The sequence below is a fragment of the Asparagus officinalis genome, chromosome 8 (genome assembly GCF_001876935.1).
Source record: "Asparagus officinalis chromosome 8, Aspof.V1, whole genome shotgun sequence".
In the NCBI taxonomy this organism is placed as follows: Eukaryota; Viridiplantae; Streptophyta; class Magnoliopsida; order Asparagales; family Asparagaceae; genus Asparagus; species Asparagus officinalis.
Window position 1 is genome coordinate 49,124,971 of NC_033801.1, and position 11,744 is coordinate 49,136,714.

The window sequence follows — 11,744 nt, forward strand, 5'->3', positions numbered from 1 at the left end:
GCACCCACATCCTAAAGGAACTCAGCAAGGTTAGCGTAGTCATTGCTAAATGAAAACCCAAGCTTGAGTGTCTCGTTGTTTGTGCATATGAATATTAGAATGTCAAATATTATTGCGGCAATTTCAAACAATCCAACAAATTTTTTTTGTATTCTTCATTGTTCTAGCTCCCACTTTTAATTTCAAGGGTTATCAATGACACTTCTGGATATCTAATGCTTTCTATTATCATAAATCACTCTGTATCTATTGCAATAAACGCTGCCTCTGCGATGTACGCTTTGATCTTATCAAAGAGGCCCGACGGAAATTCCTTAACAAGATCATACTGGTACTCACGTAACAAGGGAAGGTTGTTGGGGTTTTCTTGTCCATTTTTTTCTCCTGTTTCACCTCCTTCTGTCGAGGCTAGTGGAGGTTCGGTGGCTTGAACTCTCTTGGAAGCAGAGGCAATACAATTTATTTTCCGCACGTAAGAGTTCATCTAAGATGTCACAAAAATAAAAAAGTAATATTTCATGATATGCTAGTGGATATATAGCAGATAGGCAGATATGGATGTGCTAGTGGATATATTATTTCATGATGTGCTAATGGATATATAACAGATAGGCAAGTGAATATATTATTTCATGATGTGCTACTGGATATATAGCAGATAGGTAGATAGGCCTGTGCTAATGGATATATTATTTCATGATATGCTAGTGGATATATAGCAGAGGCAAAAATAGTCTTTTTTATTTTCTGTGACATCTTAGATGAACTCTCACGTGCGGAAAATGAATTATATTGTCTCTGCTTCTGAGAGAGTTCAACCCACCGAACCTCCACTAGCCTCGACGGAAGAAGGTGAAACAGGAGAAAAAGAAGATGGAAAAGAAAACCTCAACAACCTTTCCTTGTTACGTGAGTACCAGTATGATCTTGTTGAGGAATTTTCGTCGGAACTCTTTGATAAGATAAAAGTGTGCATCGCAGAGGCATCGTTTATTGCAATTGATACTGAGTGGTTTATGACAATAGAAAGCAGTAGATATCCTGTAGCGTTATTGGTACAACTCGAAATTAAAAGTGGGAGCAAGAACAATGAAGAATACAAAATCTTTTTGTTGGATTGTTTGAAATTACCGTATTAACCAATATTTGACATTCTAATGTTCATATACCCAAACAACGAGACACTCAAGCTTGGGTTTTCACTTAGCAACGGCTACGCTAATCTTGCTGAGTTCCTTAAGGACGTGAGTGCACTGGACATGATAAATGTAAGTTTTCTAGTTTTGTTTATATAAAAACTGGTAATTTGTTTGCAATTACATGATTGTTCTAATATCCGGGGTTTGTTTTCGCAGATTTTCCTTTCATATATCTCAACATCTTTAATCTAGAAAAATAGCCGAGTGATCCATCAGATCAACCCTTAAAAGTGAACTTAATTCAGGAAATACCTACCAAATAGGTAGCAAAAGAGCATGAGCTTGATTGAGTTTTGAGAGAAGATCTTTGATGAAGAAATCAAGTTGTTAAGAGAGTTAGAATCAAAATAAGTCTTTAAGAAGAAAAGTACTGGGTTAGACACAAGTTTTATTGATCACAACTTCGGAGAACTATTTGCTGATGAAATTTAGGATCCAAATAGATATGAAACAATTGGCCTATGATGCTTCAACCATGAACCTTGGGTCTGAGAAAATTCTTAAAGAAGAGCTGATTTTATTAGGACAAACTTTCATTCATGTGGAACCTAAGTTCAAATCTGAGACTAGATTTCTAATTGATAGGCATCGAAAAATCAAGATGCATGACCCTCTATTAACCTGCCATCAAATGCTACAAAAATTATTAAAAATCAGAATCTAAGCACATCATTGAGTTTTTCTTGTAAGCCTTCTTTAAAATTCAAGATAGAATTTTTAGCAATAAGGCAGGAACTGATATAGAATGTGAGCTTTTTATTTTCAATCCTTTATTCTATATCTTTACTCTGTCTCTCATAATAATAAGAATAAAAAAGAATTTGATATTCTCTTGTTTGGAGAGTTTGTTTCATTAAAAAAGAAAAAAAGGAAAAAGAGAGATGAATTTTTTTTGGCTACATCCTTCTCTCATACCCATTAGAAATCAAAGTAATTCCAAAATTTGTCATTTTATCATCATTCAAGATTGAACAAATGTAAGTGTTTCATTTTCTATCTACTTTACTTTTTGTATCATATAGTTTGCATTAAGGATAATGTAAAATTTAGGTATTGGGTGAAGATTTGTTATCTTTTCTCTTTATTTTATCCTTTCATTTATCATTTCTTTTCTTTCCAAAAAATATGCCACTTGCAAACTTGATAAAGTTAATTAATAATGATTTACTTGATGAATTTTTAAACTTTCTAATTCGTAGTTAGTTTTATATTCAAGTTACTATTTTATGATAACTCTAAATAAATTTTTAAGAAATGATTTTTAAAATTTGGATGATTTTACCAACCTAGATTGTAGGTTGGAGAATATGGATCATTCGTAGGGCGTTGGAATGTAGTGTTCACTTGACCTAATGCTTGACTGTTTTCTAAGAGAGGACATTCCTCAAAAACATAGATTCAGGATAGGTGGTTATGACCTCTCGAGGGCAGAAACTTGATTAATTTGAGCTGAGGCTTGTTCTTTAGTTTCAAGGACTTCTAACCCAATATAGTATGCATCGACTTATTTGTACACACCGATAATTGATGTCCACAAATAATTAAAACCTCTTCGTTCACCACAAGCCTGGTTTTTGTCTAAACAAAAAAATTAAGCATAAAAGAGGAATATGAAGGACAATAAACTAATCTAGAACCACATATAACAACAGTCTAAAATCCTGTAGATGGTTCGTTAACCCTTTCGTTAATCATAGTCCAGTTTCGAATTGATAGAGGTGGAAGTGTACCTATTAGTATTTTGTAGTGTCGATAAAGCAGTAGTAGGCATGTCGTGTGCTTGGCGACACACTTCTGGATCACGAGGTATGACAGTTAAAATTCAAGGATCAAAACCAATAAAAAGAACACATGAATCCTATGTCCAAATTCATAAAATGATGAAACTTTTTATGGGTTTCACAATGGTGAAACTTTTCTGTGAGGTATAAATTCATCATAATTAATCAGATTTCCTTTTCCTTTTCGATCCTATATAAAAAATTTGGCGATTTTTCTTTTTTTATGCATTCAGTCTACCTTTAAACCATCTATCTGAATGGGGTCATCAGATGTATAAAAGTGTTTACTTTGTGTTGTTCGACTTTTACTCTTTTTTTTTTTTGCTTTGCGACAATTAAGAACCGATACTTTTCGAGCTAGTCCAACTAAAGTTTGAAATTACCCAGACACATAACCTCTTGACTCAAAGATGCCATGATTTGACTTCAATTGGTTTTTCTTTTTTCTAGCCTCATTTCATTACTACTACTACTACTACTACTTTGGTTTTATATCAGATTTGTTCCCTATAGAATTGGTGCCGAAAATCTTGTAAACATAACGAGTTTATATGACTCCTAGTTGCTCTATCTAGTTTGTAAAACTTCCTGTGTTTTATATTCCTATTTCAGCCATATCAGATTATCCATCATTTTCATCGACAGTTGCATTGGTAATTGGTGCTCAAAAAGTACAATGGTTTGGCACCAATTCCTTGTACTTTGTCTAGTCATAAGACTTAGGACACATGTATAGCTGCAAACCGCTAGAGTTAATTATTATTTATCACTTGTTGATTTACTGTTCAATTCCTTGAATGGACATGTAGGATGCAAGGATTACAAAATGATGAGAATTGGACAGTCGACTTTTCATCTTCATTTTTCTTAGCTGAGCATGTGTTATACTTCTCGATGTTTCAGCTCAATTTTAGAACTTACTGGGTTTGCTTCGATTTGACAAATTTTGATATGAACTTACCAAACTGACCGCTATTTCTTGGTTCTTTTGAGACCCACTCTTCATTTCTTTCTAACTTGCCTTCTACCTTTTCCTCAGTGTATTTTTTTTTCTACAATTTTAATTTATATGCAATTTTCTTGCATTGATCCCTTATTCCACGTGTTTTCTTTTTCGTTCTCTTGGTTTGCTTCTTTCTTTTGTGTCAACATAGCTTATGTTTTTAACTTAATGGTCCAAGTTTAAAGCGCATAGATGGAATTGAGCAGAAGTGAACTAATTTTGTTCGGCTTTGAAGCTACATCGCCTTTGTTTGGTTTGGCAAAATTTTGTCAGAACTAATGAAACCGATCGTTTGCATAATGTTAGCAGTTGTAATTTGCATGCTGGATTGGTGTCAGAATTGGGTGCCAAATATTGACTTGTCGTGGAGTGTGTTGGATTATGAAAAACAAATTTTAGGGTCTCAATTGGATGAGATTGGAAGAGTATTGAAGGCAGGGTACTATTATAGATGATTTTGGAAGAGCGATTTGAGTTACTATCTGTGTGTGATTTCTGTGTAGTTTCTGCTGACATTTTTCTCTGAACTTCTTTCTATGGTGAATTTTCAGCAAAGAGAGTCTGATAGCTCAGACTGAAAAGGACATGTTCAAGGCCTTGAAGGAGATGAAGTCAACATTAATCCATCAAGTTTTTATGGATTTTGATATACATGATGTCATAAAAACCGTCGCTGAAGGTATTGAAAAAAATAAAATTCCTCATACTGAAGTAGTGCCCATCCTATGGGATGCACTAATGGATACAATTGTCTATAGAGACGTCAGAGTGCGTCCGGAATTACTTGAGTGTTATGTATCTACCAAGGTATTTTCTCTTCATATGTACTCTCTGTTTCTTTGTAAACCTAAATAGATTGTTGATTCTTGTAAAATAAAATTTATGTTTGTAATATAGTGTACCGATGCTCTTGATAGCTGTGCAAAAATAAAGTGAAAATATCCTTTGGAACGCTAGCATTTTCACCTACAGCTTTTCCATTTTTCTTCGTTAGTTCTACCTTCTGCATGCGCTGTAAACTCAAGAAACTGAGATCCCTCAAAATATACCTAGACTGGAAGAAGACAGTATGCGCTGTAAACTCAAGAAACTGAGATCCCTCAAAATATACCTAGACTGGAAGAAGACAGTAAATATCAAAAGCCCACTTGCATTTTGTTTGACGTCCCTCTATCTTATTATGGTCTAGAGAGGGCGTCAATGCTCCAAAGCTCCAAAATTTTCAGCCTGTGCTGGTAGGCTTCTTTTGGCAGATGGGACTCTGGTTGTGAACTGTGAATTGTTTAGCAAATTGTTTGGTTTTTTGTTTATATACTGAACACCGATGTTTCGGAGCTTTTCATTTCCAGATATTTCACTCATATCTCAATCTATTTAGAATTTTCTATTTACAAAATTTGGGCAAATCATTTTTCCCTCCACTTTATACGTTTTGGTTTTCTGCTTATAGGGACGCCTCAGACTATATCAATACTTTTTGGGCCTGAAGTCATATTTGAGTTCTCTTTTGTGTTGTACTTGTCTACCTAAACAACCCCCTCCACGCCCTCCAAAAATTTGAAGAATTTTTTTTTTTTTTTTGTTTTCTTGGGTTGTAGACATTGTTTTTCTTTTGTCTATAAGTTGCAATGCTTGTTCACGACTGGATGGAATTAATTGAATAAGAGCATTATTTAATAACCACCATCAGGTTTTTCATTTGTCTATTCCTTCAGCATTACTTTATGAATCTTTATTTTCTCACTCACAGGTGTTTTTGTGGTCCGAACTTTTACGTGCATTTTGCTTAACTGAAGAGTGTGAACTTGAGCTGCTTAAGCAAGTCCATAGACGATCCATCAAGGAGTAATGACTGCAAGGGTTGTTCGAGGAAGTTGTTGATGTATTTGATGTGCTTTCCCCCAGTACTATTCATCAATGGTTCTATCGCCACATAAGTGCTGTTGACAGGTGTGCAGTTATACCTGTTGTGCGCAGCGGAAATTTCGGCAGAGTTTCTGGTGCACAATAAGAGAGAAAGATCGATAAGAATTCTTGTTTCTCAAAGGGAACAAGAATCTGAAAGCCTAATATCCCATCAAAGTGGGATATTAGCTCTTCCTCTCGTCAGCTCTAGGACTGCGCGTCGAGGGATCCTAAAAACTATTACAATGGCCACAAACTCAAACAATCAATTTTACGTGGTTCGGCAAACTGCCTACGTCCACGGGGCAAGGAGGGGGAGATCTACTATTAGAGGGAGAGAACACAACTAGGGTTTACAATCACTCAATCTAAACCCTCTCACAAACTCTCAAATCCCTCACACAAATATCTCTCTCAAAGCACAAAAAACTCTCTCAAATCGGCTCTGCACGCTGCCCAAGAAAGAAAAACAGACTGCACACACAATCCTTTGTTTCTTCTCTGCTTGGCACGCCCACGTCTGGGAATTAATTCACAGCCGCCAAAAAAAATCTGAGTTCCTCACCTTTCCCCTGCCTTCGCTCTTTGCTTCCCAAAATGCACGAAACCCTAAGCACTGGCTTTATAAAGCTCAAAAGGACAATTCGGGTGGGCCAAAAGTCCTTGACACACACACAAAAAACACACACAAAAAACCGCTGGTTTCCCCCACCCAAGATTTCCCCATGTGGCCCCCACATGCTATCATTTCACGTGCTCCAACAATTCTCCACCTCGGTGAAGTTTTTCCAAAACTGAGCCGACACCGACCAAACCAAATATCTCACTTGTTATGTCCAGTACGAAGTGAAACAATTCACGACAACTGACTCAATCCATAACAAGTCGAGAACCCAAATGAGAATGCAAACACTCTCTAAATGTCGGTATCAACTCACAAATCGATCTCACCCCCATCAAAATCCAAACCCGGCTGCATCATAAGACTGCCTACGTATCCTCTTGCCCAAGGAATCAAGCCTTACGTAGTTCACCAAAATGGCCGCTAAGGACCTCAATCCAATAGAAGAGTTCGCAACCCTTCTCCAATATTATCTACTCTGCGGCTGATAGCACCTCCAATGGCCTCAAACACCTCTACCTGAGGTGAACTAATGGTCATATCCAAACTGCATCTATCAGCTGCATTCGAATCAAAACCCAACTCATCATCTGCATCTGAATCCAAATGACTTCCACGCTGTGTCACCTCAGCTGAAATCCCAACCAATGCAGAATGATCTGGAGTAATCTTCACCCGATGTGGAGTAGCATCCATCTCCACCCGCTGCGATACCTCTAAGGTCTGTCCAAAACTCTCCACCTGCTGAGAGTCAATTGGCTTCCTCACCGAAGCCTCAACCAAAGTGACACTACCAGACCTATCTTCCAATGGAGTTTTACCTCCAATCACAGCAGTTGACAACTCTTTAATAGGATGACCCAAATATGTCGAAGCCTCAGTCCAGAACCTCTTCTGCAAACCATTGCTCGACCACAAACACCGATCCTCCTCCAGCAAAGCACGGTCTTCCAAATTTGTCACCCTATCTAGTTGCCCCAAGATTTCCTTTCCAACGAAGTGTCTCGAAATGCCGTGAGCTCGGCTCCAATACAGAAATAGGTCCATCTTGTACCTCCCACCAGAATGGAGTACCTTCATCTTTCTGTCTATTACACACTTCTTTAACCTGTTGGATACTACTAGGACTTTCTCCAAAGGGGATTTGGTTGCAACCTAAACACGCCTAGAACAGCCACCAACAAAGGAAACCAAACGCCTATTACCTCCCAATGATGCTCCCTTGGAAGGCCCCCAAACATCCACGTGAACTTCTCCAGAACGACCCTTAGCACGGTGAATAGAGGTGCCACACTTCACCTCGGTCTTCTTGCTCACATCAACATGTTCACTGGACTTCAAACTGCAGGTCTTCGCACCCTCTTCCAATCTATGCGAGGAATCAATACTGGAATGGCCAAGCCCCAAATGCCGCAGTCTAGTCGAATCAACAGAAGTCGTCAGCTCTCCACCTGCCACTATATCTCTAGTCAAGTAATACAGGTTATTTTTCCTGGCGCCCTTCATCAAAATACGAGAGTCTCTCGCAATCTCGAGAACCATATCCTCAACACGAACCTTCAGACCCTCTCCAACCAAAGCTCCAATCGAGATCAAGTTCTTCTTCAAAGAAGGAACATATCTCACATCGTTTAACTCTCTAACAGTCCCGTCAAACATCTTTATGCGAATTCTTCCTATCCCAAGGATCTGGCATGCACGGTTATCAGCCATGTACACCACACCACTATCCACCAGCTTCTCAAAACTGGAGAACCATTCCCTTCTAGGGCACACATGATAGGTCGCACCACTATCCAACATCCATTCAGATTCCTCCGAATAGCTATCTGTAGGACTGATAGAAAGCGAATAAATAGAAGAGTCAGAATTATTACCATCCGATACGATGTTTGCTTCTGATGATGGTTGCTTCCCTTTTCCCTTCTGCTTATTCTTCATCCATTCGTCGAGCTTTGGGCAGTCTTTCTTCCAATGACCAGTCTCCTTGCACCAAGCACACTGATCTTTTCCTACTCTAGACTGTGACTTCCAATTCTTTCGGTTTGGACCCTTCCCTCTTGCGACCAACGCCTCCGCTACCGGCTCAACTGAAGCCTCCTTATCCTTCTTTCGAAGCTGATAATTCACAAGTGCAGCGGTGACCTCACTATACGAAAGTGATGCCTTCCCATTAATCAGAGTAAGAACGAAGGTCTCATATTCCTCGTCGGGCAAGGAACTCAACAACAGCAACGCCTTGTCCTCATCTTCAATCTTGACATCCACATTCGCCAAATCCGCAAGAAGCTTTGTGTAGTGGTTCATGTGATCTCTAATGGAGGTTCCCTTCTTCAACTGGAAACGATAAAGTCTCCTCTTCAAATGCAAGCGATTTTCCACACTCTTGGTCAAATACTTGCTTTCGAGAATCTCCCAAATCTTCTTCGCAGAAGTCTCATTCATCACATCATATTTTAGATCTTGAGTCAAACAAGACCTAATCACACCACACGCCGTTCGATTCATCTTCTTCCAAACCTTCTCTTCAATCTCATCTGGCTTGCCATCTAACTCCAATGTATCCTCCAAATTCTGCGCGTTCAGCGCATCCAAAACCTCGCATCTCCATAATCCAAAGTTGTTTGTGCCATTAAATTTCTCCACATCTATCTTCATAGAGTGGATATTCAAACTCTGAATAGTCTTCACGCCAGAAGAACCACCCTCGACTCCCGAAGCACCTTCTTTCCCCGACATCTTACGCACCAACTTGGATGGTGTAGTGAGGAATTAGTGATTTTTGGGCTAAGGAAAGGGTGATGAAATCCCTCACCTTATCTTGATTATGGGGTTTTGCCCTTAAAAATATTTTTAAGTGTGTGCCAAATTAAGATGCTCAAATCACTTGGTGAATTCCTACTAATAATATGAAATGCAAGAATTAAAAGCAACTAAAAAGGATGGAAAAGAAAAAAATCTTTTTTTAATTAGGGTTAACAATCAAACAGTGATCTAATCTCTTGTTGTGCACCTTGGAGCACCGGAGGTGCTGCCGAAATTTCCGCTGCGCACAACAATACCTTGGTCTCTTCAATTAGTTTTACCAAATTCCTCTTTTTTATTATTATTATGGGGTACATCATTTATGTGTTTGTTTGGCATTCTGAAACAAAGAGCAATAAAATATATATTGTCCAAAGAGCAATAAAATATATATTGTAACATTTTCACTCGGAAGAAACACCAGACATTCTAACTTACAAAATTAGAGGTTTTAATGTTAAGCGTGCTGAGAAAACAGGGGAAACTAAACTCATTTTTTAACGAGTAGAAGTTGTATTGTTTGGAGACAGGTGGTCTCCTGAGTGTTTTGGAGCATCCAATATAAGACCCTTTCAAAAATTAGACTTTGTGAATGTGTGTGAAAGTATGCTCATAGCTATGCACTCAACAGAATAATCAATTAAACATGGGATAAGACCTTCAAATAAATGGCCTCATGCATTTATCTGATACAACGTAGTATTGACACTTGAAGTAGGGCACCAAGATTGTAAAGGAAATAGTGATATTACCATAGTTTTCTTACTTATCAGTCAAAGTATTCGGGAAGTGTCCCTCTTTTTGGGAGGCCTAAACGTTGATGGGCCCTTTTTCTGCTATTCAACTACTGAATGCTTCAGTCAGCGCCCCACTAGACTTTTTTCATCCTTTGGTTAATATTTATGCGCCAGAATCCGCATAAACATGTGAACTCAGTTTTCAATATAATCGTGGCTTGCTTCAAATATCTTGAATTGCCCTGAACGAGTTCTTCGGCATACGACGGCCTGTACATCTACTCGCTGTTAAATTTTCTTAGTTTGCATTTTTGGAATTGCTGCTTATTGCTTATAACCTTTACTACACTGGGTCGTAACTTTAGTTCTTTGATTATACGTTTCTGTCCAATCGCTAACACAGGTACAATACAATGTCTCACTCTCATTCATTTGCTTTTTGTATTAATCTTATTCTTTTTGATGTTGCAGGGAAGAAACTTTTGTGAAAGATCTAAAGCCAGTAGTCGATTTAATGGAGAAAGAAATGTTGGAACACTACTAAATAATGAGGCATCCTAGATGGAATTTTCCGTCTAGGATACCCAGAATTCCGTCTAGGATGCGTATTCTAGACGGAATTCCGTCTAGAATACGCGTCTAGTATATTTCCGTCTAGGATGTAGTATTCTAGACGGAAATTCCGTCTAGAATACATCCTAGACGGAATATTCTAGACGGAATTCAAAACCGTCTAGAATACATTCTAGACGGATTATTCTAGACGGAATTTCCGTCTAGAATAACGCATCCTAGACGGAAAAAATTTCCGTCTAGAATGAGTATTCTAGACGGAAATTTCCGTCTAGAATACTCATTCTAGACGGAAATTAATTTTTTTATTTTTTTTCCTATTTTTCTTTTAAAAAAGGCATTCTAGACGGAATTTGAGCATCCTAGACGGAATTTCCGTCTAGGATACTATGCTACAGTAGTTTTTTTTTTTTAATTACAGAACCTACTTTGCACGGCATATAATATCACATGTACACAATATAGCACAACATCAAATCATATTCATATCTAATTATATTCAACACAATATCATTATATTCCAATATCAAATTCAATTATATTTAAATAATACATTCACCAAAATATTAAAACGATACATAAATTGTTGACATAGATCCAAAATACTCTATCATTATTGGTTGTGCTTTAAACAATCTTTCTTGTGCTTCTTCTCTCTCCATCCTCTCCTTTTCTTCCATTATTCTCTGCATCTCTATTTCATGTCGTATCAAACTCTCCAATTGGAAAGCCTCAGGCTGTGCACCGTTTTGGTTCAGGTTTCGGTGGTATCTAAATAGTAGAAAATAATAATTAGAATATGTTAGGAAAAAGTAATGAAAATGAAACGCATGAATTGGTCCTTACCACTGGATAGTCTGTAGTGTAAGGATAAGGGTTTGCCTTAGGCACTCGAGCCTTCTCCTCGTCCAACTTCATGTCTCCCAAACTTCATTCACTACTAGAGAAAAACACATCAGAAGAGCTCATGGAAACAATTAACCATCATTACTAGAGAAAAAAATTAAAAGACAGACGTATGTGGAAGGGCATCATCCTTATTCAATTAACGATCTTCAGAATATGTTTGACTTCTATATACAACAGTTAAGAAGAGTTAACATCTTTGGAGATTAATAA

The 11,744-nt window shown here is 37.8% G+C and overlaps 1 protein-coding gene across 1 annotated transcript; it reads left to right on the forward strand.

Annotated features, from left to right (window-relative positions):
• LOC109822275 (basic leucine zipper and W2 domain-containing protein 1-like) lies at positions 4,329-5,862 on the forward strand. The gene is made up of 4 exons (XM_020388450.1): positions 4,329-4,352; positions 4,395-4,422; positions 4,535-4,790; positions 5,734-5,862. Exons 3-4 carry the CDS (start codon positions 4,569-4,571, stop codon positions 5,830-5,832), a joined length of 321 nt encoding a protein of 106 aa, XP_020244039.1. The 5' UTR covers positions 4,329-4,352; positions 4,395-4,422; positions 4,535-4,568; the 3' UTR covers positions 5,833-5,862.